Source organism: Citrus sinensis, chromosome 4 (genome assembly GCF_022201045.2).
Source record: "Citrus sinensis cultivar Valencia sweet orange chromosome 4, DVS_A1.0, whole genome shotgun sequence".
NCBI lineage: Eukaryota > Viridiplantae > Streptophyta > Magnoliopsida > Sapindales > Rutaceae > Citrus > Citrus sinensis.
In genome coordinates this window covers 1,327,835-1,352,853 of record NC_068559.1, presented here as the reverse complement: position 1 = coordinate 1,352,853, position 25,019 = coordinate 1,327,835, and the positions used below count along the sequence as shown (strand labels likewise).

Genomic DNA, 25,019 nt, shown 5'->3' with positions numbered 1-25,019 from the left:
ATATTCTCTGAAGTATCTATAACAACATCACCAAATGTTATAAAATAATAATATTATTATTAATTTTATTTTTTGGGAGATAGTACCTTTTCATAAAGCTTAGTATTTAATTTCTTTGATTTTAAAATTTTAATAGAAAAAATGCATCTCAGCCAACTCAATTATTATTTTTTCTTAATTTGGTTAACATTTTTTTTTATTACATGAGACTATTGCTAAAAAATATAACTCATATTACATGAGAATATAACTGATATTTATAAATTAGATTATTATTGGGATTAGTTTACATCAATTCTTATGAAGACCGCCTAAATTTTTGTCATCTCTAATATTCGAAGGACGTCTACTCCACTCACATTTCGAAAGAGAAAAAACTATCGTTACTCAAATTGAGGAAGGAAATAAAACCTCCACAATACATTGTGGGGGCTTGAACTTATGATCTCACAATTGTAATGTATGGATTCTAACCACTAAGCTTTAGCCTAGTGGCTAATTTGGTTAACATTTTGACGTCAAAATAATAATGATTTATCATGAAAGCTGTAGCAAAATCCGCAAAATTTTAAAAGTATGGGTATTTTCATCATAACTCTGACAATCACGATCATGATGTATGAGTTTCATATGTTGTCCATGATAATGGTATGCAGAAGCGCTATGGTCCTCGAATAAACCTTCAACACAAGATGCCGTTGCATGGCCCCATCCATTAGATGTAATAGTTGCATTTGCTTTCCATTCATTGGATGGAATGAAATATCTTTTTTATACGATGAGCTTTCTCTTTGCTTATTTTCAATTTGTTTAATGAGTACAGGGATAAATTTTACCTACCATTAATCTTTGGTCAATTGCTTCGTGAAATAATGGAAGAAACTTATTATCGGTCCTCGGATCAAGCATGGTTTTGTTTTGTTTTTTTAAATTAATTCAGAGGGTGACTTGATTTAAAATTTTGTGCATAATTTTTAAATAAGAATAAGAAGGGAAACCAAAACAAAAACGGAATTATAAATAGTTGAAATAAGAGTCTAGAGAAAATAGTTAAACAATTTGTATCACCATTGTGGCAGACAATTGAAGCTTCAGGAATATGTATCAAAGTCAATAATGGAATTGTCATCATTCAAAATTCGTTCTATTGTATCATAATATCGAGGAGGAAAGCGAAAGGTTGCCGCTCATGAAACAAAAAATTGAAAGTGGTGATCACACATGAAATTCACTTATATGTATAATGGAGAAAATCCGAACGTGATACCTTACATTTCACCTGGCTATTGTGAGAATTTGGTGATTTTGCATTAAAAAAAGTGATGACTTTGGGAATACTACACATAATTGATATATGTAGCAAGTAGTGGCCATACAATTGTACAACAACGATTTGTATGTACCCAATATGCGCATAAATTTATTACCTGAAGGAGACACAAAAATCAATGCACTGATGAGAAATAGTTTTAAATGTGTACCCGCGTTGGACACCGCCAAATTCAATGGAGGGTTTTGGATCCGTAGTGGTACTATTTTAGCCATTGAATGCATAATGAATGTTGTGGAAGAAAAGAATTATATAATATTAAATTTTTTTAATAATATTTTATATAAAAAAAAAACTGCACTTACTAAGGATGTGTTAATATTTCCATCCTATGTGCCGACGTGCACTCGTATATTTGATTATCAATTTTATAATTCAGAAAATTATTGATTATATCAATCTACCACCTAATAAATGAATGTCACTATGTTTGAGATTGTAACGATTAATATACTAATTGAAAAGTATAACATTATGTGTAATTTATTTGATAGATCATAGCTGTATCATCAAAGTAAATATAATCGATAGATAAATATCAAAAGAGTATTATTAATAAGGAGAAAAACTTGAATGGAACGTACGAACCGCATCAGCGCAGTAAGCCTACTGATGCCTATACATGCATATTGAAATTAGTCTATCAAACAGTGGAAGGAAAAGAAAATCAAGAACTGGTTTTTATTGGATGTTCATATTGAAAATTTTCATTGTAAAGTTTCTCTTACTTGTGAACTTACATTGGTTTTAATCTTAACAGTAATGTAACGTCTAAACATTTCTACTAAGGGTCCGGCTTTTGGGAAACTCCAATAGCCGTATGATCATAGCCATGCCTTCACGGTCAAAAGGAGTGGCTATGACCGCACGGCTATTGGACATAGCCATCGCCTTCCAAATATCTAATTCTACGCTCTTTTTAAGCCTTTTGCACGCAAAAATTGTTATTATTCTCTCAAATCCAATCTCAAGCTCAGGTACTAGTTAATAGGACAAAGCATGTTTGAATTGTGATATCTCAAAAGTTCATTAAGAAATAAGTAAAAGGGAATAAAGGATACACCAAAAGAAAATTTGGAAACATATCATTAATTTTTTGTCATGAGAAATTAATTAATTATGATAAGGCAAGAACAATCTCTGCCTCTTGCTTCTAATGCGACAGTTTGATGCCATTGATGAAGACGATGACATTCTACTTAGAGCCAAATGTAATGCTTGCTTCAAACGTCTACTTAACGAAACACTCTCTTGATGATCACAAGCATCTTTATTGCAAAGAACCAAAATGCTTTTGATTCTTCCACCAACACTTGAAATATCAGCTCTCACTGTTGTTAGCCCGAGGCCCTTAAGCACCCTTATGATTTCTTTGTACAATTCTGGCTGATCATCACAGCTGACAGAAGCTTTGATCAAAGTATCCCCCTTGACTTTGTTAATGGAGCTTCCTGCTTCTGTTTCTGCCCGTGCTTCTGCAGCTTGGAAAAGCTCACACTCAACAGTTACTTCATCAACTTCCGTTGGAATTGTTAATGTTTTGCTCACTTCCATTGCTTTTAGCTTTAGGTCCTTCACATGCTCTATCGCACTTCCCAAAAGTGCTGCCTTGTCCATCTGCAGATATAACAGTTAAAGAATGTAAGTACCAAGTAGAAGCAACTTGGGAATCAAGCACTTTCTTTTTTTAAGTGCTTCTGATCTGCTGCAACACCTCACCTTCTCGGACTTGGGGATTAGCTTCCTTAGAGTTGCAAGCTGAGCATTAATTCTATCTCGGCGCCGCTTTTCAGCTTGACTGTGGCTCTTTGAAACAGCAGTGGCTCTGTCTTCTGCGACTTCTTGAGTCATTGGATTAATATTTGACCATGAATAAGGAAGCTCGTGAAAGTGATGATCAATTGAATTTGAATTTGAATTTGAAGTAGAAGCTGATGAATTAACATGGGGTGCTGGTGTTTGCTGCAGCCATGTGAGTGGAAAGTTGGAATTAGCAGCCCAATAATTCATTTGATCAGGGCAGGCTGTAGCAGATTGATGACTAAAGTTTTCCATTGCCAATGCAACAAAAAATCGTACTGAAATTTAACTGCAACCATTTGAGCTTTTTTATTGGGCATCTTGCGGTTGCGTTATTGCTACTGTTTTGTGCACTAATAATGGGTGTGTGATATTCATATCTTGATTGTGATTGGTGTGATATCTTGTAGCCTTCAATTGGTCAAAAGAAATGAGTTTTGGCTCTATCCGGCTGTCAACCTCAAAGCTAATTTTTTTATAACTTTAAAATAATAGTGAAAGATTTTCTTCGGATAAGAAGTTACGTGAATGATTTTCCTAAGGTATCCGTTTTTCCCCCCTTTTTTTTTTTAAGCCAAGTAGTTTGTTTGATCTAATTACAAATGTTAATACATTACAGATCGTCTATTTTTCTTATAGAAACAGACATAAAAATTTCAAAATTTTTCTTAATATATACATATATATGGACATCTCTCACTTTTTTTTTAAAAAAAAAAAATCACATAGATCTCTTCAAATTTGTAAAACGGTCACCACTATGATATATTTAATAATCCTAAATAAACCAAAAACAAAAAAACAAAAAAAGGTATATGTGTTGATTGTTAATATAAGAAGAGTCTACATATAAATTATATGAAACAGTAAAAGTTCACTTTGTCATTTTTTTTTTCTTTTTTCTAATAAACTTATCCGTGACCATGAACTACCCTTTTCTTGAGATTAAAAAGTCATATTGAATTGAACCCACTACCATGTTGGTGGGTTCCTCTAGGCATCTCTTGATGGTGTTATTTCCAAACACTTGATGATCTCATCCTCTCTCTCTCATTCGAGGTCCTTTAATTTGCTGCTGCAGCACAAAGGAAGTCATCTAAAAAAAATTGGCTGCTTTATTTCTTGTCCACTTTCTTTTGCTCACTCTGAGCCCAAGATAAGGCTATTTCTTTGGTGCCCTACACAACACAAGCAAACAAGAAGGGCTTCAATTACGATAACAAGTTGGATTCTTAAATGTAGGGCCCTGTTCACACTCCAAAAGGGTTACTCACAATTAAAGAACTTTAAAGATTGATACGACTTCTTATCAACCACTCACTCAACAACACTCAATAAATTATATGTTCTCCCCTAGGATCTAGCGGTATCAAGATCCTTTTTATCTTTTTCTTCGTCTCTTAGCTCCCATTGGCTTGAAAAGATTGGCAAAAATTTCAATAGTCGCAAAGAGTCCACAATGAGCATGTGCAAGATCTTGGTGCACACTGCAAAATCTATTCGAAACACGTTTTGTCTCAACAATTCAATTTGGAATTGCGTTGTCATAGAAGGCATCAACAAAGGTACCAAAATTAGAATGTGCAAGATCTTGGTGCACATTGTGAGATCTATTTGGAACACATTTTGGTTTGTCAAAATAATTTTATCTATTATTTAGCTACTACAAAGGAAAAAATAAAGATAGAACGAGTTTATTTAGCTATACAAAGAAAAAGAAAAAGATAAAACGAATTTATTTAACTATTACAAAGGAAAAGATAAAGATAGAACGAGTTTATTTACATGCATTAAAATATAGATTTAAGATTAAATCGCGTCGTTTAGCTTCAATATAGAGGTAGACAACACAATCTAGCTGTAAATTCACATTTTAAAAAATTAATGTTTGTAGATGAAAATTTGTAATCTACTACATTTATAATGCAATGTTATTTCACTATTACACCCTTACAGTTCTATGGGGAAAAAAATCCTATTCTTTGGGACACCCCATACTTTTCGTAATATATAATACATGGGAGGATCATAATAGAAAATTTTACAGGCCAACAATAACAAATTTAAAAAATTTAAAAGTTTTTAAGCCGCATTTTACTACAACTATTCTTATCTTCATCACATGCAGAAGGTTAAACATGTAACACAACAGCTTCGAAGAATCGAACAATTAAGGTTACAAGTTGCAGAATTGATGTGCGCGTTTTTTTTACACCAGTTGTATCTTATCACATCAACAAAAGATTATGGACAAGTGTAAGAGCCAACAGAAATGATAAACATGTGAGTTTGCCTGTAAAAAAACACATACTAAACAAGCTACAAAGAGAAATAGCTCATAAATAATTAATAAGATCATCAAATAAGTAGCTCATTCAAACATTGCACTATGTTCCTAATCTAAATCATTTTATGGGGCTTTTTAACATCCCATGAAAAATAAAAACTCCATTGCGTTTGATTGTGTTGTATGGTTTCAGCATCATAATCACAAAAGAAAAGATGACATTCACACAAGGCTGACAAATGTGAATATGCATATGCATATAAGCACCGGCCACATAATTCTTTGCACATCACGTATATTTCTTATCTAAAAGAGATTACAAATCCTAGTTAGTAAAAGAAGATTGAGCATCAAAAGGACGTGAAACTAAAATTTGTTTGTGAGAATCTTCCAAAATTGCAAGATCACACCGACCTCCACCTCAGTATTCATTGAAATGGATGGCACCAACTTTCCAGACAAGGTAAGTCGTTGCAAACATCACCGTGCTGATAAAAACAAATGAGAATGCAATAACAAAGAGGTCCATACCCCCAGGAAACTGAAATGTCAGGCCTGGCTTTGGCAGCCCTCTCTTGCTGTCATCGAACAAGTTTGTAGGGGCTTCAGGAAGGCGAGATCTTCTCTTTCCCCGATCGCTTTCCTTCAAGGCATCCAATACTTTACTGCTCATATCCGATTTAGAAGCTTTTGTTTCAGTGTAACGGCTAAGAACCCGTGCCGCCCTTAATCTTTCCCTTGCTGTTAAAGGAGATCTTTTTGATGTAGATTGCTGGTTAGTTGACGATGACGTATCCTGCTTTTGATATGAAGAAACAACTGAACCATTAGTAGCCTCAGAGGTTTGAGGCCCTGAGCCATCAGCACTTGTTTGGAGCTGGCCAGTCCCTTCGGCAGCATCCAAAGAGGAGGCATTGACAGGTGAAACTTGATTATCAGAAACTGATCCTTCAGAATGTACAGACACCTCATCAGAGGTGTTTGTGGCCACACGGTTGCTATCTTTAACCGAACGACAGAAGCCCCATGTTCTTTTCTTTATATGCCTCCTCCTTGAAACAGTTATGCTCGAGGGGGATGTAAATTGGACAGCCCTTGGTGCTGCAGCTCTCTCAGAAGATCTCGACACATGCTGATAATGGGCAAACAACTTTTATGAAGAAGTATATTATTGTAAATAATCAAAGGGAATAAAAGTCACCAAGATACGTCTAGAACACAATTAGACAGGAAATATCATAAACAAAATTGCTCTTTTAGTTTCTAAAAACACACATTGCTGCTGCTCAATGACATTTAAAAAACATACATACGAGATAAACTCCAAAGAGAACATTCAAATTTCATTTTGAACCCTTACATCCTCATGAAGGTTAGAAACATATTCAAGAACCATTTACGATCAATAAGCAACTGACACAGCAGGGTAGAGAAAGCAAGATGAAAATACACATTGTCAGACGCATGCCGAAACACATTCGGTTTTGGCGTAATAGCAAGATGTAGCCCAACCCAAATTTACAGGCAAATTAATCACCTTACAACAGAGACTAGATGACAACTATTTTCTAAACCACTCATGGGTACGGGATTGATCACTAAAATAAACTCAAAGTACGACTTGTAGGCTCCTGAACTATTCCTACAGCAACCTACAAGGCATTTCCCCATGCTTCATTCAATCAGTGGTATATAGTTCCAGTCTGGAGCGTGTCTACCTATAACTAAAATTAACAATGACCGTATCTAATATGCAAAATACAGCAACAGAAGCCATATACATACACTCTACGCATAAATAACACAGGCCTTGAAGTTAAAATTGTTTTTCCTTCAATTCAAGAGAAACTAGAAAAACCAGAACTTGCTTGAAAAGCGATTAGAAAATTAAAGGGAAAACATTTTTTTAAAAGCAAAAATAAATAAATGAAGAAGAGAAACGGTACCGTTGCATTGAAGCCAACGACTGAATTGAGAGAAACAGCCATCTTCTGATTGATTTATGGTCCAACCATGAAAGAGGGGAAGATAGAGCCTGATACTTTGTGGCACTCAATCGAGAGGATGAGCTTCGTCAGATACTTGCTTGCCACGTGGTTATTTTTTATTTGACACAAATATCTTAAATCTTCATTTTTTTAAAAAAATTTTCCCGTCTGGGTATAAGACGGAATGGCCCAAAAGCATCGATAATTTACAAAAGTAGCGCTGATTTATTTTTTCAACATAAACATATTCCAAGCCCAAAATCCAAAGCCGTATTTTTCACTGCTCAAAATTTTCTTTTTTATATTTTCTTCAAACAATTGGCCGTCCACAACAGAGTTTTAATAAAATTTTCGAAAATAATTCATTTTCAATTAATGAGCTCCTTGGCATTAGAATAACACGATATCAATGGTTCAAGATTTATGTTATAATTTTAAGTAAAAACTTTAGTTAAAATAGCCTAAACCCATATAAACATAAAGCTGAGCTCAGTTTGAACTTGTTAACAAAATTTGGACTTACCAAAATTGAAATAAACAACATTGTAGTAAACCTATTTCTTTGACAAAGATCCAACTAGCTTTTTCTGTTACATGTGTGTTGTATTTTGTAGCAATCTTATCATCTAGCAGCATGACATAGAATTGGTCTTATTGCAGCTTTAAAATCTTCATAAAATCTTTGTTCGGAAAATCTGGCTGCTCTTCGCCTGGCTGCTGCAGCCATTTCGAGTCTCTCAGTTTCGGGCATCGAAATAATTTTCACGATGGCATCTGCATATTCTTCAGCATTTTGGGCAAGAAATCCTGTTTGCTGACCATCTTCTTCTAAAACAATGTCCATTTTCGGACCAGCAGAGTTGTGAGCTGAAGACAAAAAGACACTACATCATAAAACAGAAAAAAACACGCATACAAGCAGCACTTTTGTAATTTAGTTTAACTAAGAAATCATTTAAAATGCTTACCGATGGGGATAGCCCCTGCAGCCATATATTCTACAACACTTATGCCAAAGTGCTCATCTATCATAGAATGAATTCCAACAACAGCGCCTCCCAGAAGTTTCACCAAGTCCCTGCAAATTGCAACTACACAACACTTAAAACGAGTGCAAACATACAAGTCAATGCCTTGATGGACATTCAGTTTTTGGATTTTTGCAAATACAGTTTTAAAAATTCATCATAAACTAATTGCCATTTCATTGTAAAAACAAAGAGGTGCATGAAAATGGTCAGAACAGACCTGTACAACAGATTCTTGTAGAATTCCACATTACCATCCACCTTCAGTTCAATAGATTTATCTTTTAAACTCTGCAGTCTTTCTTCATCTGATTTATTTCGACAACTACCCACAAATTGGAGTCTGGGCCGAGGCAAGTCTGCATCTAATTTCCTCAAGGCAACTGAAAATGCCTCAAGTTGAAGAGGATGTGCCTGATTAACGGAATCAAATATCAAAGGACTACTTTAACTAGGGGTCCAACTATGAGTCTAAATAACTGTAGTACCTTGTGCTTATAAGTTTATATCCCACCTTCTCTGGACGAAATTGGGCAACAGATATTATTGCTGGATATTCTGTTGACCTTTCCAAGGGAAGCACCTGTTAGAACCGCAGCTTGTAAGAAACCACTCAAGATGTGAACATAAATGGGAGGCAAGTAGCATTTTTTGGAAAACAGAAATATTGCAAATTGGTTGAAACATTATGTTTCTATATTTTATCTATAACAAAAACATCTTTTTATGCAAGCACCAAAACAAACAGCCAAATACTAGTTAAAACATATCATCTTGTTGCATTGAAATCAATAATTCAGCCGATTAATAAAGTACATGTATTACATAGGTCCATAGAAATAATTTGGGAAAAAAAAGGATTACAGGCCTGAAGTCCTGAAGTATCACAAGGAGGATAGACTCGCTTTATACGGTCTGGTATTCCCCATAGCTTTTCAATATGAGACTGTGTCCATGAAGAGTTCACCATTGCCAAATCTGCACAAGAGCCTACCAACCCATACATCCAGGAAAAGAATGTATAGTAGACAATTTTGCACTGAGATAGCCAATTGCTGCAACAGAAGAAACAGTTGTTAGGTTCCACTTGTGGGAAAGCAATTACAAATGACCCACATAAAAGAAATCATAATTTCATAAAAGCACTCTCACCTCTGAGCAATAGAGGCATTATTGTTGTACATTGAGCTTCCTTCACGTACACGGGATATCATGTCTAAACTTATGGTAGGGTAATGCGTATAACAAATAACTCTACAGCCAAATATCCGAGCAAGTGGATACGTAAATGCATACCCACTAGTATCGAAATAGTATAAAGGTGTAAACTTGCACAAAGCTTCCCATGAAAGATAGACCGAACCAAAACTTTGACCAATCATTGTAAAGCGAGGATAAGTACTTTCTTCAATCCATTTCCGTCTATAAAGATGCACCACCTGAGCATAAGAAAATTCAAACAAACATGAACAACACAGAAATAAAAAATTGTAGGTGAACAGATTTGTACCAGCAAATCCTCCCTCACCACATGTCCTTATATAGAAAAATAGCCATTTAATCTTAAAATCAGTTTGAGCCATTGACAAAAACTAAGAAAATTTAATCATCATGAATTAGGATCCAAGCGAATCCTCATCCAATGGCTGAAGAGATCCTATCCCAAGCAAACAGAGCATAATTCAAGGGGAAGTTAGTTGTTTCCCTCCAAAATTCCACTAAATAAAACTGTCAATCAATCACATTCTGAAATTAACACAAACAAATTCACAAATCAGTTTCTCAAGAAGCACACCAATTTCTACAGAAGTGGATTTGAGTCTTTTCTACACTCATTTTCTCATCAACTAATGTCAGAGTATCCTCAGCAGGTAACCAAAATGACCCTTGGAGCATCTGGAAGTCAAATTGGTCATTTCACGTAATGAACTATCATCTCCATCAATAGTACATACAATACAGTCCATCGTTTGGATGAATCAATTTCCCATCCCACCACCATAGAGCCAGATTAGCAAATATTGAGCATAAGAATCAATTAACGAAAATAAAACCTTTAAACGCAAAGCCTAATAAAACAAAAACAAGGAATAAACAATCAAACGAGAGAAATGACGGCACCTTAGGTGGGTGAAGGAGCTCGACACCGAAGCGATCGACGGCACGAGCCAACAAGGAGTCAGGGGAGGCGTCGTGGTCGCCTGTGTAGACAATACAGTCAAGATCGGGGCTTTCTTCTTGAATAGCTTTGACGGCGCACCACAAAACTCTTTCGCCGCCGCCCCCGTCATTTGTGTATGGATGGAAGAAGGCCACCGATGTTGTTCTATTTCTTCTGGCGTTGTGTACGTGGGAAGCTAAGATCAAGATTGAGGCTAAGACCGCTGTGATTACAGCCCAGATCAGAATCCCATACGGCGCCATTTCGGTACTTTGTAAGTTTACTTTCTTTATATGTTATCAGATTGAAATAGATAGAAGCAGGGGTCCAGGGGAGCTCTGCCTCTGACTCACATTATTTTTCCGTAACATTTTATCTTGTTTTCACTTTGCAAATAACAGCAGAAATTTGGATCGCTCTGGCCAAATTACCCCTGACTCAACAGCTACTCCTCTCTAAAATTCTAAATGATCTTTAAATTCGTGATGGAGGCCACTCTTCCTTAATTGTATTGATTTGAATTTCTAACAAACGTTCTAAATATAGTGTCGTAATATAATTTAACCAAAAAGAAAAATTGTGATTATTCCACGAGACTATCCCATAAAGTACTTTTCTTGCTAACCCACTAAATTGGTGAATTAGAGCATTGAAATTTTAGAAATGTCATAGCTGGATTGCTCAATAATATTTACAATAATAAGAGGAGATGTCTCGGTACAAACGCAGACGTTATCACAAATCTGTGCAAATCACGTGGCATTGATGAAAATATAGTTCTGCAAAAACAGTTTATTACTATTGTCTAAATTAGTGTAATTTTTCCCATCTTCAGAAAATCCAACGCTGTGAAAATAAAGGAAATTAAGAATGAAAATGAAAATACAGAACATATTGTAATTGGAACTTAAATCTGTAGAAGTGTTTGGTAATGATAATCCTGGTCAATTTTGGACCACAAGAAAAATAGTACAAAGCAGGAAACTCTCGGCGTGCTCTGTACCAGCAGCCAAAAAATGCCTCTGCTACCCGGGAAAAAAAAAATACTACAACACATATCCACACAACTAGTACAAAAAAATGCCATGTTATTTCTGATTAGACTTTCACCATGAGACAAAAGGAACACCAAAAAAACAATGGGAGGCGACGAATCCTGAGGAACACCACGCAAAAGCAAGCCTGAAACAACTGCTAAGTTCTTGTGCTCCAACCAACAAGCAACTACACCTATTTCCCGATCTGATCAACAAAATCAGTAGCTACCCATTGGAGGCATGCCGAAAGGAGGCATCGGAGGCATTCCCATTCCACCCATAGGTGGTGCTGTTGAAGCAAAACCACCTCCCATACCAGGCATAGGTGGCGCAGGCAAAGCAAGAGGCAGCAATTGAGCATACATATTCTGCAACAAGGCAAAGAAAATCGTATCAATGAAATAGCACAACTTTTGTGAATTCCTAATACCAAATAAAGCATGCTACTTAAAAGTTTGTCCAAATGTTTTATGAATTGGGCCTTTCTCACAAGTACATAAAAAACTTCACACATAGGCTTGGGTCCCACCCTACCAGGCATCGTCCCAGCTTGTTGGAAAACAGTTCATATCTATAGTTCAAACTCACAATCTATGGACCTTTGGTACGAGAACCAACTAGCCCAAGTGAAAGCAAAAATGACCAACTCCTGTAAGGCAAGGGATATGATAAAAGTAATCACCTGTTGTGCAATTACATCCTTTTCTTCTTTCTCTTTAGACTTGACTTCAATTTGAGCCTCAATTTTGTCCTTCACAAGTTCATCAACTTTGCCTGTGTATTCACGGATAAACTGCAACCAAAGGAAATGAAGGTGAGAAAAATATCATTCATAAGATTTAACTTCATGAAAAGGATGAATAGGAGCCAATTATGCATAAAGACTAGCATCATTAATTAGTCATAATTAAATCCTATTGGTGAACTCAGCAAGGTAAGCAAAGTGATAATGGCGATCCAGATGATGATAGGATATGTCTGAAGCCTCATGGCTAGAGAAAGAAAGAAGGGGGGAAACATTCATATCATGATTTCTACTAGTTAAAAGTGAAGACGTGTCAAAAGCTTAAGTCAACATAAGCAAATTCCCATGAGACAGGATTCAGCCAAATTTAAATTATAGGTCAGAATTCCAGGTAATTGGTTGCCCACAAGCTTAAGTTAATGACATTAACTTTGCATTAAACATAGTGAAAACCTAATGGTTTATCCAATTAGCCCACCATAATAAACGATAATTATAATAAAACTACAGATGCAAAGAAAAAAAAAACACCTGCAAGAGATATGGGAAGGCAAAGTCGATCATGTTGTTCATCCAAGAAAGTTCAAGAGCAACATCAGGTCTGATCAAATCATAACAAACGAACAGGCATGACGCAAAGCATTCCTTCTTCCCCTGCAACAATTTCAATATAATAATTAGATCACATTCAACAAATAAACCAAAAATTATAGCCATACGATATCAGAAGAATCAACCCTAATGAAGCACCTGTTCTATGAAATAAACCAGCAACTCCTCTGCAAGTTCACGATCACCAGATTGTGAGGCAGTCTCCATCGCATCTTTGTAAACCTTGTCTTTCTTTGACAGTGCAATAGATTGCTTCCATCTGCCAGCCTTTTTGTAAATATATGCAGCGACTCGTCTCATTTCCAAAAGCTCATGTTTCTCAATCTGCTCAAACCATTCCAAAAAGGATTATAAGTTAAAGACTCTTATCAACAGAAAAAAATCACAATATTGAATAGTTGCATCTCACCTTCTGTGCAAGGCCAATCTGATCAAAGTTATCATGCATATCAATAGATTCACGCAATCTCTCGTAGTCCTCCTCCTCAACGTAAATCTCATTCAAAGCCTCGTTCACAGCAGAAACATTGTTGCTCTGAACTGCAACCATGTAGGGCTTCACAAGGAGAAGGTGACCAGCCTAATACCACAGATAATATAATATCATAAATTGAAGAGCTGAGAGAAAAAGTTCAAGCAATTTATTGGAATAAAAAAATATGGAAGCAGAAGAAGAAACCTTTCGCATAATGTCAACAACACGTGTATGGTCCACACGAAGTGCAAGCACATTAAGTAGATCGTTGATGAGGTCAGGATGTTCTTGCAAGTAGAAGTGAACGGCCTTATAATATAGCTCAACATTAGCAACTTTGACAGCAACGTCTTTGAACTGCATGTGATCCCATGCTTCGGGAGAATGGTTCATAATGGTAGTTGCTGCATTATCAAACTCATCATACTGGATATACAAATAGGTGAGTTCCTTCCAGTGCTGCTGCTCATCACAAGCACGAATAAGCTTGGGGATATTAAGGCGGGTGGAAAACAATTTGATGTGCTCCATAAGCTTCTCATAACGATATCTGGCATAAAGAACTCCCAACTCGGTGAAAATACCCATATGTGCACGTTCTAATCCCAAACCACTCTCCATGAGAGAGATTAATTCATTGAAGTATCCTCTGTTCTGGTAATATTCACTGACTTCTTCCAGGTCATCCACCTACAGACTCACAATGGAAGATGTTGAGATAATGTATATAATGTATATAGTACTTACTAATAAGAACAATAGAGAATAACTTTCCGAATTTTGCTCTGAATAGAACTAGATCCAGATAGTAAATATGTACTAGACAGTGTAACTTTGCATCAAGTCTTTATGGCCCAAAGGGCTTAACACTTAACTTGCAAAATTAAATTCATGCCAGTAGACCTAAAAAGAAAAACATATCTGAGGATAAACTTCGAGGTGAGCATTTGAAAATTAATACCTGTACAATAATGTTGAGACCACATATCTGAGCCAAACGGAACTCCTCAGCATCAACACATGCAAAGCAAACTTCTTTCCATGTCTTTGCACTGTTGGCTTTCCGTGCCGCATCGACAGCACCTTGAAACTGTTTCAGCTTCACAAGTGTGACGGCCAACTTTGCCCAGTTAGATATAAATGCGTATATTATTTTTGCAGCCTCGTAGAGGGTGTCATCATACAAGCGATCACCAACATTTTGGAGATTAGCAACATTCGGCATGAGAATAAATTCCTCAATATCACCCAGCCTATCAATCTTTGCATATGCATAAATGAGCTCACTATCCACCTTCGGCTCTTTTACCTTTTGCCTGACCATAAGAAGGTATCTCACTAAGTCATGGTAGACATCTGCATCCTCGGCAGCACGAATAACATCCAGGAATTGAGTAGCATCATCAGCACGGATAAATGACTCAATTGCATCGCTCACCAGCCCCTCCCTCAGTTGAGCCTTTGCTACCTGGCTCCAAACTGCATCTTCTTCAACACGGAATGCAAACTCCACAGCCCGTTCAATACTTCGGATGTTATCCAACAAGACATTGACAGCCTGAACATTCAAGTTGAACTTCTTGAAAATAGCAAATGCTTCCTCATATAGTTGAGCTTCAACAGCCACTTCCCCAACAGCAGGTCCATCAAAGTTATCTAGTCTATTAACATAATCCATGACTCTAGATGGATCAGCCTTAATAGCTGTCAAGATAAGCAGGTTTTGCAAGTTGAAGTTCCCACTGAAGGCAGAGTTTTGCAGCACAATTTTTTCAAGAAGTTCAATTAGTTCATGGGGCAGATCAGCAGTCATGAAAGCTTTAACAGCTGCAGAAACTTGTTCTGGACTCTTGCTTTCTGGCAAAGCAGTAGATACAACTTGATCAATGAGCTGTCTTCTATACTCATTTTCAGGGGTAAGAACCTTCTCCCATAGATCCGCATCCATTCTCTCAACCACATATCTGTAACCAAAAGATGATTTCATAAGCCTGCAAAGCACCAGAAAACCCTACACACAACCAAATATAGAGATAAGCAGTTCACAAACCTGGCTTGTAGTTTGAACAGTGAGTTCTTATTGGTGACATTGATGAGTTCATCATCACATTGTCCCCTACGGTAAGCCACAACAGCCAGGGTTGGATCACGTTTCTCACAATATTTACCCACCACTCGGGAATCATAGTAAGGATTAGTGGTAAGGAAGTGCTCTGGATTGTTATTGCTGTCAATAATAATTTTACCCAGAGCATTGTGGACATGAACATCTTGGCTTCCTTCACTAACAAGATGCTCCAAGAACTGAGTGAGCAAACGAAGCCGATTCCTGAAATCGATCAACATGAGTAAGATGAAGGAACTTCTACAATTAGAAGGAAAGGAGAATAGAATGGGAACTACCTCTTCTCACATTCTTCAACCAGGGGCTCAACCGGAAGCAAAGAACGGACAGAAAGAATGAGGCCCTTAATAAAATCTTCAGGGCATTCATCATCTAACAGCTGTCCTACAACTAAGGGAGCATTCCCTGGGTTCACCTATAAAAGGAAACACAATTTCAAAAACTCAAAATGAAGACTATCACATGTAATGATAAATGCTCGATATGAGTATAAAGGGACCGATCTCACACCTTCTGAACATAACCTTCAATGTAGCGAAGCATGTTGTTCGTGTAGAGGTAATGTGTGAGATCTGGAACAAAACCAAATCGGTCACAGACATTAATCAGAGGCCTGGCATCAGGAAGCTTGGCTTCCATCAAAAAGTTCTTGGTCTTTTCAGGGTCGTAAAAATTTGATTCTCTTGTCACTCGTTCCACCTCTTTTATTTGTCCGGTTTTAGCAGCTGCCTCTATGTATTTGAAGTGTATGTCAGGATCCTCACTGTCAAATAATCCAAACAAAATCAGATTCGAAACTAACATTAATAAACATTATCAGTAACAAACTAAAAGTAGAGATTCCTTGCCTGGAACTCAAGTATGAACCCAGGAAAAAGTACAGCCCTTCATATGACTTGAATTGCTCAAAAAGTTTAATGCAAGCCTCAACGCCCAACTGCTCGCAGTATTCCTTGGCAGTCTGCAAGACATATATCAGTTAGCTCTAGCTCGGTAAATATGACACCCACTACCGATATATACCCCACACAACATTGCATACCTGCACAATTATCTGAAGGTTGCCCCTTAGGTTAACGAGTAAAAGGTCCTTCATGCACTCCAAAGCCCATTCTCTTGAAAGAGTACCAAAAAACTCAACCAGCGACTGCAAAAACCACATACTAGTTAACAATTATACGACCCTAACTAGTTACTACAATCATGAGAACAGCATTTGACATATGTACCTGTGGCTCAATTGCATGTGTATTTACAATGACACGCTTAATATCTGGTAATTCTGTGTAATGCTGCAAAAATTGTTATAAATTAATCGAGGTAATAATGGATAACAGAAAAGAAAATTAAATAGACATTGCATGAATCTGTATTACTTGCAGAGCTCTCATATAAAGACCAGCTTTTTCACAAAGTTGGGCAATTCGAGGACGATCATAGTGGCTGAACATTCCATTGGCCAAAATAGCATCAGCTACATTTGGAAAAGTTACGAGATTGATCTCCAGCACCTGCATATGAAAGAATATAATATAACTGAGCATGAGTAAAGATATATATTGCATCCCCAAAGTCAACCAAATATATCAACAAATAAATAATTAAAGAACCTTTGTCTGAAGAAAACCATGTTCTGGTAGATTTGGCTTTAAAACATCCAACAGAAAGGCTGTTGCTTCGCGGATCAAGTTCCTCTGAAAAAGTCAAAGACATTAAAATTACAAAAAACATAGTCAGGTAATTTGCATTTTGTAACAACATGAACAAAGTTCCATGCATTACGATGCATATTAAAGGATTAATAAGCAAATTCAGCAACGTATGTAGAGCAGGGACAATACAAAGCAGCTAAGAGAAGCACAGGGAAAGCATTCAAACCTGAAGAAACAGATCAGTAATCGTATTGTAATCAACCGGACAACCTCCCTCCATTTGGGACATCATTAATGCAAAGTTAACAGCTCCCTGAAATAAAAAATATCACAGTTAGACCTTGTTTAATAGTTCATTTTTCATGAAATTGCATTGTTTCAGATAAGATTTGAAGGCAAACATAAAATGCCTACTTTAATTACATGGGAAACATCATAAGAAAAGATAATTCAAAGAGAATATCCGACAGATTATGATTTTTTTTTAAAAAAAAAAGGAGGGTAGGCAATGCCCAAATTGATTTTTTTTATCCTCCTACCTCCCTAGGATTAGAACTCAGGTGGCCAGCCAAATAAAAGATATAGAATTTTAACGCATGATATTAATAAATGTGATAATTTTTATATTTCAGTCTTCAAGAACTTCAACATACCTGAGGATCTGTTCGGAGAATTGTTTGCAGAAGGAATAAATAATCAGGTGTATACCCAACCTAAAACAATAAGGCAAACATTAATGCACTCTCACTCTTCATGACCAACATATCAAAATCTACAACAGAAAAAATGTGAGATTGTCACAACCCAAGTGGTCTGTAAATTACCTGCTTTGAGTAAATCAAAATTTTGTCAAACTCCCTCCTCTCTGCAAAAGCTGCAACAACTTTTGGGGTTGCCCTAGCTTTAATATATATTTTCAGTGCAAGATCATTATCCACAGTCTGCCATACCCAAATGGAAAAAAAAAATCAAATTAGACAGAATTTGCAAATAGACGCTCGGGTCAATTGAAAGATCTAGACCATCATATGTTGCCCACAATGAAAAAGATATTCAACTCTCTGGTGCCATATAGATCGAATATGTCCTAAAAATTGTTTTCCAGTCAAAAACACAATTTTTAAATTACCATAATCCACAGAATATTTCATTTTTTATTACATTATCCATAAAGTAGTCAGCTCTCTTAAAGTCCAACCCTGAGTCACATTAAATATGTTCTGAAATGGACTATTTGAGGTAACCAAATCTAAAATTCTGTTTAATTGACTTCTTTGCCATTGTTAAAAGATAGTCAATGCATTTACTACTATAATACATATTCAGATGGCTCATTCATCCTAGAAAAATACTTAGTCGTTAACTGTAATTTATAATGGCAGATTTAGATAAACTTGACTTCTTTGACAGCACTGAATTTGCTCATTATGTTACCCTAATGCACATGACTGTGCAATATTTTTCTCCTTAATAGAGTTTGCATAAGCCAAATGACTTTAATGTCTCAAATTAAATAGTCCCGTATTCATATCCAACGCAAAAACAAAAACTAGGTCTATAAAAACAAATTAATTTTCAATATGAAGTTTCAAGTCAAACCTTCACAAGGTCTCCAAGTTCCTCACTACATTCCAACTTGTCCTCTGCTAGCCAGTTTTCCAAAAGATTCTTTTTGTTCTGGTTCACAACTAGGCGAGATAATTCCAATGACTCAAAAGCATTGAGCTTTCCCCTTGTCAAAAGTGTCCCAAAGTACTGCAACAAAGGTGGAGTCTGCCCAGCTTGCACAGGAACACTCTGCAATAGTGAAGATGGACAGGATTAATTCATTACTGCCACTTTCATGTCATTAAAACGTCTGGAATAAACAGTTCAGCTTGATACTAGCAAAATTAACACTGCAAAATACTTAAATTGCAAAAATAAAAGAAAACCTGAAATTTGGCAACTGTATCTGGTGTGCGGAGGAGTCCTTGTGGAGATTCTGCAGCAAGCTCAGCTGCCTCTTTATACTTTGTCTGAGCAAACAGTTCTTGGAACCGCTGGACAACCTGAAAAGGCCAAGACAGCATGTCACCAAGTTCTGAGTACACATGAGAGTAAGAAAGTAATTAAGTAAAATGAAGATGCATTAAAACAAAAATATGAACTCACCAGATTCTCTGCACCAGGAAGGTTTCCTCTTTTGGCCAGATTGACTGCTAGTTCAAGATTGTTCAACTAAGAAAAACAACAACCAGATCAAATTTGTAAAACAATTATCCCAAAACCAGGGGCATGGAAAAAGAAAAGCAAGCTTATCCACTTACTTGGCCACTAACAAAAGGCACTATTGTTGCTTCATTAACTGTTGCCAGTAACACCTGGCCTCGCCTGTTGATGGCATAAAAACCTCCCAGCGAAGAAGCTTCAGATGTCAAAAATATTGGATCTGGACTAATTCTGTTTCGGTACACTGCCGCAGCCGTCTCCAAATCGTAAACAAATAGCAATCCAAGCTTGGTGATAACATAAATCAAACCATATTTGTGCGATATCTACCAGATAACAAATTCTTGAGTCAATTTTTATATTGCAATTTCTTAAACATTGTATAATATCAGCATCAACTGTACCTGCATTGCCACTGGAAAATCATCAGCAAAATCAGGAGGAAAGAAAAGATCTGCTTGCTTCTTTGTAAAAGATGGCTTTCCTGGCTGCGCACCAAGCTCGATAACATGCAGCTTTGATGTAACCTGCCCAGCATTGAAAGACTTTGTCGCAAAGGAAATAAGAACAGAAGGATTCTCATTCCCAGGAACCTGCGCAAGACAAATCAAAGAATACCTTCATCCTCAATGGAACACAAAGAAGTTTATATAATATCAAATATGAGGAATGTTTTTAGCACAGAAAACCCAACCTTGAATTGGGCAAATGATGCAGCATGGGCTTCAAGAGCTTGACTACGCTGTTGATCCACTGAAAAAAGTTGCATGTTCCCTTTAACCAATTGTGGCCTCTATAAAACATAGTAGGACAACAAAATCAACAGTGAAACACCATACGGTTGAGAAAATAATTCTACATTTGGCCATATAATGAGCTATAACTAACAAATTATAAAATTGGAAAGAAAACATAAAAAAACACAACCACTCATAAATGACATTTAAAGGCCAAATTTAAGCACTTTAACATACGAGACAGGATGGTTCAACCACATTACAGAGCATAGTTGAACAGATTATGCTTTCTTTCTTTTCTTTAAAAAAAAAGTTAGAATTTGTGCAGGAGCATGTGTGGGTGTGTGATGGCAGGGGAAAATGAACCCTGAACTACAGATGCAGCAGTGGAGTGAGAGCAGTTCATAGGTCAAAAGGGACAGAAGATGGCCCCAGGTTGCCTCAATTACATATGTAGTATGCTCATATCATGTTTTATTATATTTATGTACCATATAACAAGATTCGGCTAAGAAGGGAACTTCTTGATATTCTTTCAGAGAAAATGTATACCACATCCTTGAATGCAACAAACTTAAGATAGCATCAATCCGTATAACATACCTCAGCTGAACCAGGAGCAATTCCAATCAAAACCAACCATTTTTCAGTAGGGTCACATTTGTAGTTAATTATCTGATTATTTGTCAAATTAGCAGTTCTATCAAACATCTTGACTGGTTCAGAATCACCTGCATAGAACAATGGTTGAGATTCATACACCGGCAAAAATTGCAGGAAACAAAACTAGCAGTATAAATATCCATGGAACAGAAACAGTAAGGATAGAGCTAAGTTATCCTTAATAATGCTAGAGAAAGACATATTACCTTCAATTGACCAATGATACACTGAAGTTTGAGTGACAACTCCCAACATCTTTGGGCTAATCCACTTCCAAAAGACCACCTGCACATGAAATGTGCGTATTTTGTTTAAGCTTAATGTAAATTACTTGAATTTTGAACAAGTACCAAAGTTGCTTTAATGAAACAAAGGTCTCACCTGCTCAGACATCTGATGCGATTTGATTTTTGCTTTCAGCTCAATGTTAAATATTTGCAAGTGATCCTGAGTGGTTCCAGGGAGTTGTGCTACAAAACAATGTCACCGTTCATGAGCAGGAAGTATCTATAAACATAATGAAGGAACTTAAAAGTTCAATACAACATAGCAGTATGAACCTCAAAATATCTCAAGAAAAACTGATTTTTACCAAAAATACATTAAGGAATTCCTTAATCAGCATCTTACGCGTACTAGCTCCTTTAAGAACAAGTAATTATCAGAACACAAGAAATGGAGATTGAATAAATATTCATAAAAAACACTAACACCATTGGCATAACTGCTTTGGCAATTATGATGATAGTTCCACTGTATATACACAGTAAATTCTTTTTGACAGTGTCCTCATAATGGCCAAAAGAACCTTACACATATATTCCACCTACTTTCAGAAAACCAATCATCTATGATTTTCCCATCTAAGGTCTACGATTCTCCCATCTAAGGAAGGTCTTTATCTGCTAAACAAACAAGTGGTAATAAAAACAATGAAATATTCAGTTCATTAATGTTGATGCAACTCATAAAATCAAACTCACCGCTCATATGCCTTAACTATTGTTAAAAGATGTAAACTAGAAAAAAATTAGATTCCTACAACAAATAACAAAAGAGATCTCAAAATATTATGATAATTTAAACTAAATTATTGTAATAATACCACTGCAAACATGACACAGCAGGTCAAATTTAAAGTTTTTGTAAATTTGATCCAGAAAAGCTTGCATTCAAACAAAATAACTTGTACACATATAACAACAAGAGCTTTCAGGAAAATGAATGCTATACACTTGATACATATGTACTTCTCTCCAAAGATGTACTAAAAACTAAGAACTGGCTCTGATCCCATGGCATGAGAGACCAAATGCACTGTAAGTTAACATAGTAACAAGAACTACATGCAATGAGAATTATTCTGACACATTAAAGCTGAAAACAATGTGAATTATTAAATCATACCTTTCAAAGCAAGAATTCTTGAATTGGGATTCATAAGTGCTGAGTCAGCCGTGATAGGCCGCCTCAACGGCTGCATCGGCTGATTCATATCAATAATCACAACACTATTCTGTGGAGCAGTTTCTCGAACACATATGTACTTATCAGATTCCATCGTAACATTCGTGAAAGTAATAAATTGCGGATTAATCCCGACACTTGGCAACTGCAGTCACACACACATCAGATCATAAGAAATTAGCCACTCGAAATTCTAAGCAACATAAAACATTAAATAAACACATCAAATACAGATCTGAACCTATACAATTGGCCATAGATCTATTAACACTTAAGCACGAACTAATTGAGCTGAGCTATAACAATTAATCAACTTAACGTGAAATTTAACCAGAAATAATTGTTAAATTTCGTGTGATTGTAATAATTAGACAAAACTAAAACTGGGGTGAATCCTTAATTGTTTACGAATACTAAGTGATCAAAATAAAAGAGGGAGTTGAAGTGAAACAGGCGCTTACGGTTAAGACCTCCTTCATGGAGATCGGCGCGTTGGCAGCAGCCATGATTTGGGATCAGATCGGGAGAGATCTACGGTGGAGATTCAATTCAATTCAATCCTATTACAAGAGAGATTCAAATCGCTGCGAGATCTACGGCAGCAATTAAAACCTAGACGAGAGATCTAGAGAGATAAAATAGAATGAGATCTTATCTTAAGGCACTTCGCAGCACGAAGAAGAAGAAGAAGCGAAGAGGAAAAGAAAGTGAAATGAATTTTTAAAAAAGAAAAAAATCGGGCCGAGGGAGAGAGGAGAGGAGGGGACGTGTTAAAATGTGCCTTAGTGTGATGTGCGCATATAGTGGCTTTAGGTTTTTTTTTATAGGCGCCGGGTTTTCGGGTTGGATCCGAATCGGATGTTTATGACCTTATATGATTTAGTTCTTAACTCTGTGCTTTAGTTATGATTACGTATTGCGGTCTTAACTATATATGTGAATTTATTATGGGCATGTTTGGGACTACGGTTACTGATTAAATAAGTTATTTTTACTGTATAGATATAATAAGTAGTTAATTAAAAAAGTAATTTAGTGTTTGATAAATTGTGTTGTTGTGGTTACTGTGAATTTAAAAAGCAGTGTACATGCGTTTGTTAAATTTTATTATAAATATATTATTTTATTATATAATGATCAAAATAGACATAAATTTAAATTACCTTTTATCTTTTTGGAGTATATTTAATGATGTTTGGACATGCCTTTTTCTTTTTAAATTACCTAAAATTACTAAAGTAAAAAAAAACTCAATAAATTTGTTATATAAAATATGATAAAAATTCATAGTAATACATAATCTAGATAAAAATAGAAAAGTAATATACAATACATTCATATTAAACTTGATGCAATAAACACTATAACTATATAAAAAAATATATAAATAGATTGAATATTAAAAGCCATGGTTATGAAATTAATTTTAAAAGTTATGGTCAATTTTCATGTGAAATTGTTCAAAGTTCAAAAAAATTTACATAATTATATGCAAGCCTTTTTGAACCTTATAATAGAGAATACAATAAAATATAAAAAAATATGAACTTACTAAATCAAAACTTTGATATTAGAAGGAATATACAGTAGTTGTGGTGGTAATTTGATTGTGGTGGTGATACGGTATCTAATGGTTTAATATTACGGTGCATAGGAAAATAAGACTTAATTATTTTTTAAAATATTAAGGTTATAATATAAACTTTAAAAAAGCATAATAGTTTATTTAATAAGCTGCTTATGAAAAGTAACTCTCTATCTGCTTTTAAAAATTAATGTCAAAATAGAAAAAACTATGAAATAACCAACTTTTACAAAATTTACCAAATATTATTTTTGTCACAAATTATAAAATAAGCAGTTTATTGAGTTTCAACCTCAATTCCAAATGAGACCTATATCTACGGAAATTAAATGAATAAAAGTTAAAAATAAAATAAAATGTAGCAAGTTTAACAGAAATAGCCCAAACTATGGTCAACTTATAAAAATGACCTAACTTAAAAATTTATTAATATGTTGTTGCTAAAATAAGGATTTTGAGCAATAATGTCTACAAGAACAATGTGACATTATAATGTTTTCAAGATCAGTCTGACACTATCAACCTGACCACATTAGACAATAGACAGCAATATCGACCTTGTTGATCATCATTGTAGACTCTCGTTTACTACACTAAATGGGTATAGTTAGTTTGACATTATATTTAGAGATATATTATTGTCTAAAATGCTCTTTATGGCTAAAAAGAAAAAAAAATTGGTAGAAGAAGAAGAATTTAAGCTGAGATACTTTGTAAACTAGACAAAATTTTGGGACATTTCTATAATTTTATCATTTATCTACCTCCTTCTTCAAGTTATTTTGGACATGTTATTGGTTTCAGTAATTATTGAAAATATATAGTAAAATCTCTCTATAGTAATATTCTATATACGAATAACCTCAACGTATTTATAAAATATGTTTAGTCCCAATCTATATCAGTTTAAATAAAAATAAACTCCACTTTATGAAAAAGTCATAATTTTTCTACATATCATCTTAACGAATTTTCCTCCATATAATAATAATTATCGATATATTGCAAAAAAAATGTACGTTATGTTACAATAAAAGAACTTGTATCCACATGCAATAAGAAAATGAGAAAAAAACATTAATGGCGCATTAATTTGCTAGATTGAGAATAAGAATT

At 35.4% G+C, this 25,019-nt stretch overlaps 4 protein-coding genes across 4 annotated transcripts; all 4 read right to left on the bottom strand.

Moving 5' to 3' along the window:
- Positions 1–2,321: 2,321 nt before the first annotated feature.
- LOC102623576 (transcription factor bHLH51) lies at positions 2,322–3,515 on the bottom strand. The gene is made up of 2 exons (XM_006486231.4): positions 3,050–3,515; positions 2,322–2,947 (listed from the first exon to the last, which is right to left on the bottom strand). The coding sequence occupies exons 1-2, from the start codon at positions 3,383–3,385 to the stop codon at positions 2,444–2,446; spliced, it is 840 nt and encodes a 279-aa protein (XP_006486294.1). The 5' UTR covers positions 3,386–3,515; the 3' UTR covers positions 2,322–2,443.
- A 2,043-nt stretch (positions 3,516–5,558) lies between these two features.
- On the bottom strand, positions 5,559–7,530 carry LOC102624918 (hypothetical protein). Its single transcript, XM_006486236.4, has 2 exons — positions 7,364–7,530; positions 5,559–6,549 (listed from the first exon to the last, which is right to left on the bottom strand). The coding sequence occupies exons 1-2, from the start codon at positions 7,403–7,405 to the stop codon at positions 5,839–5,841; spliced, it is 753 nt and encodes a 250-aa protein (XP_006486299.1). The 5' UTR covers positions 7,406–7,530; the 3' UTR covers positions 5,559–5,838.
- A 321-nt stretch (positions 7,531–7,851) lies between these two features.
- On the bottom strand, positions 7,852–10,977 carry LOC102624638 (GDP-Man:Man(3)GlcNAc(2)-PP-Dol alpha-1,2-mannosyltransferase). Its single transcript, XM_006486235.4, has 7 exons — positions 10,555–10,977; positions 9,586–9,872; positions 9,302–9,488; positions 8,948–9,016; positions 8,654–8,847; positions 8,374–8,483; positions 7,852–8,272 (listed from the first exon to the last, which is right to left on the bottom strand). The coding sequence occupies exons 1-7, from the start codon at positions 10,855–10,857 to the stop codon at positions 8,028–8,030; spliced, it is 1,395 nt and encodes a 464-aa protein (XP_006486298.1). The 5' UTR covers positions 10,858–10,977; the 3' UTR covers positions 7,852–8,027.
- Positions 10,978–11,465: 488 nt separating this feature from the next.
- On the bottom strand, positions 11,466–23,110 carry LOC102624350 (clathrin heavy chain 1). The gene is made up of 29 exons (XM_006486234.4): positions 22,780–23,110; positions 22,259–22,463; positions 21,233–21,321; positions 21,058–21,136; positions 20,792–20,919; positions 20,146–20,244; positions 19,856–20,044; positions 19,550–19,777; positions 19,395–19,460; positions 19,175–19,291; positions 18,840–19,037; positions 18,065–18,181; positions 17,894–17,953; positions 17,467–17,553; positions 17,199–17,282; positions 16,965–17,099; positions 16,818–16,880; positions 16,631–16,735; positions 16,437–16,549; positions 16,099–16,351; positions 15,867–16,003; positions 15,514–15,792; positions 14,425–15,427; positions 13,668–14,153; positions 13,398–13,568; positions 13,127–13,312; positions 12,908–13,030; positions 12,314–12,424; positions 11,466–11,999 (listed from the first exon to the last, which is right to left on the bottom strand). Exons 1-29 carry the CDS (start codon positions 22,822–22,824, stop codon positions 11,850–11,852), a joined length of 5,106 nt encoding a protein of 1,701 aa, XP_006486297.1. The 5' UTR covers positions 22,825–23,110; the 3' UTR covers positions 11,466–11,849.
- Between the last annotated feature and the right edge of the window lie 1,909 nt (positions 23,111–25,019).

Bases quoted from the DNA above. Each gene is read 5' to 3' on its own strand.
- LOC102623576 (XM_006486231.4), bottom strand. From the start codon at position 3,385: ATGGAAAACTTTAGTCATCAATCTGCTACAGCCTGCCCTGATCAAATG. The intron at 2,948-3,049 runs GTGAGGTGTTGC...TTATATCTGCAG, and splicing joins TAATCCCCAAGTCCGAGAAG to ATGGACAAGGCAGCACTTTT.
- LOC102624918 (XM_006486236.4), bottom strand. From the start codon at position 7,405: ATGGCTGTTTCTCTCAATTCAGTCGTTGGCTTCAATGCAACG. The intron at 6,550-7,363 runs GTACCGTTTCTC...GCCCATTATCAG, and splicing joins TCGTTGGCTTCAATGCAACG to CATGTGTCGAGATCTTCTGA.
- LOC102624638 (XM_006486235.4), bottom strand. From the start codon at position 10,857: ATGGCGCCGTATGGGATTCTGATCTGGGCTGTAATCACAGCGGTCTTA. The intron at 9,873-10,554 runs GTGCCGTCATTT...TCTTATGCTCAG, and splicing joins AGCTCCTTCACCCACCTAAG to GTGGTGCATCTTTATAGACG. The intron at 8,273-8,373 runs GTAAGCATTTTA...TTTTGTCTTCAG, and splicing joins TGCAGGGGCTATCCCCATCG to CTCACAACTCTGCTGGTCCG.
- LOC102624350 (XM_006486234.4), bottom strand. From the start codon at position 22,824: ATGGCTGCTGCCAACGCGCCGATCTCCATGAAGGAGGTCTTAACC. The intron at 21,322-22,258 runs GTATGATTTAAT...ATTGTTTTGTAG, and splicing joins AAGAATTCTTGCTTTGAAAG to CACAACTCCCTGGAACCACT. The intron at 16,881-16,964 runs GTAATACAGATT...CAATTTTTGCAG, and splicing joins TTTATATGAGAGCTCTGCAA to CATTACACAGAATTACCAGA.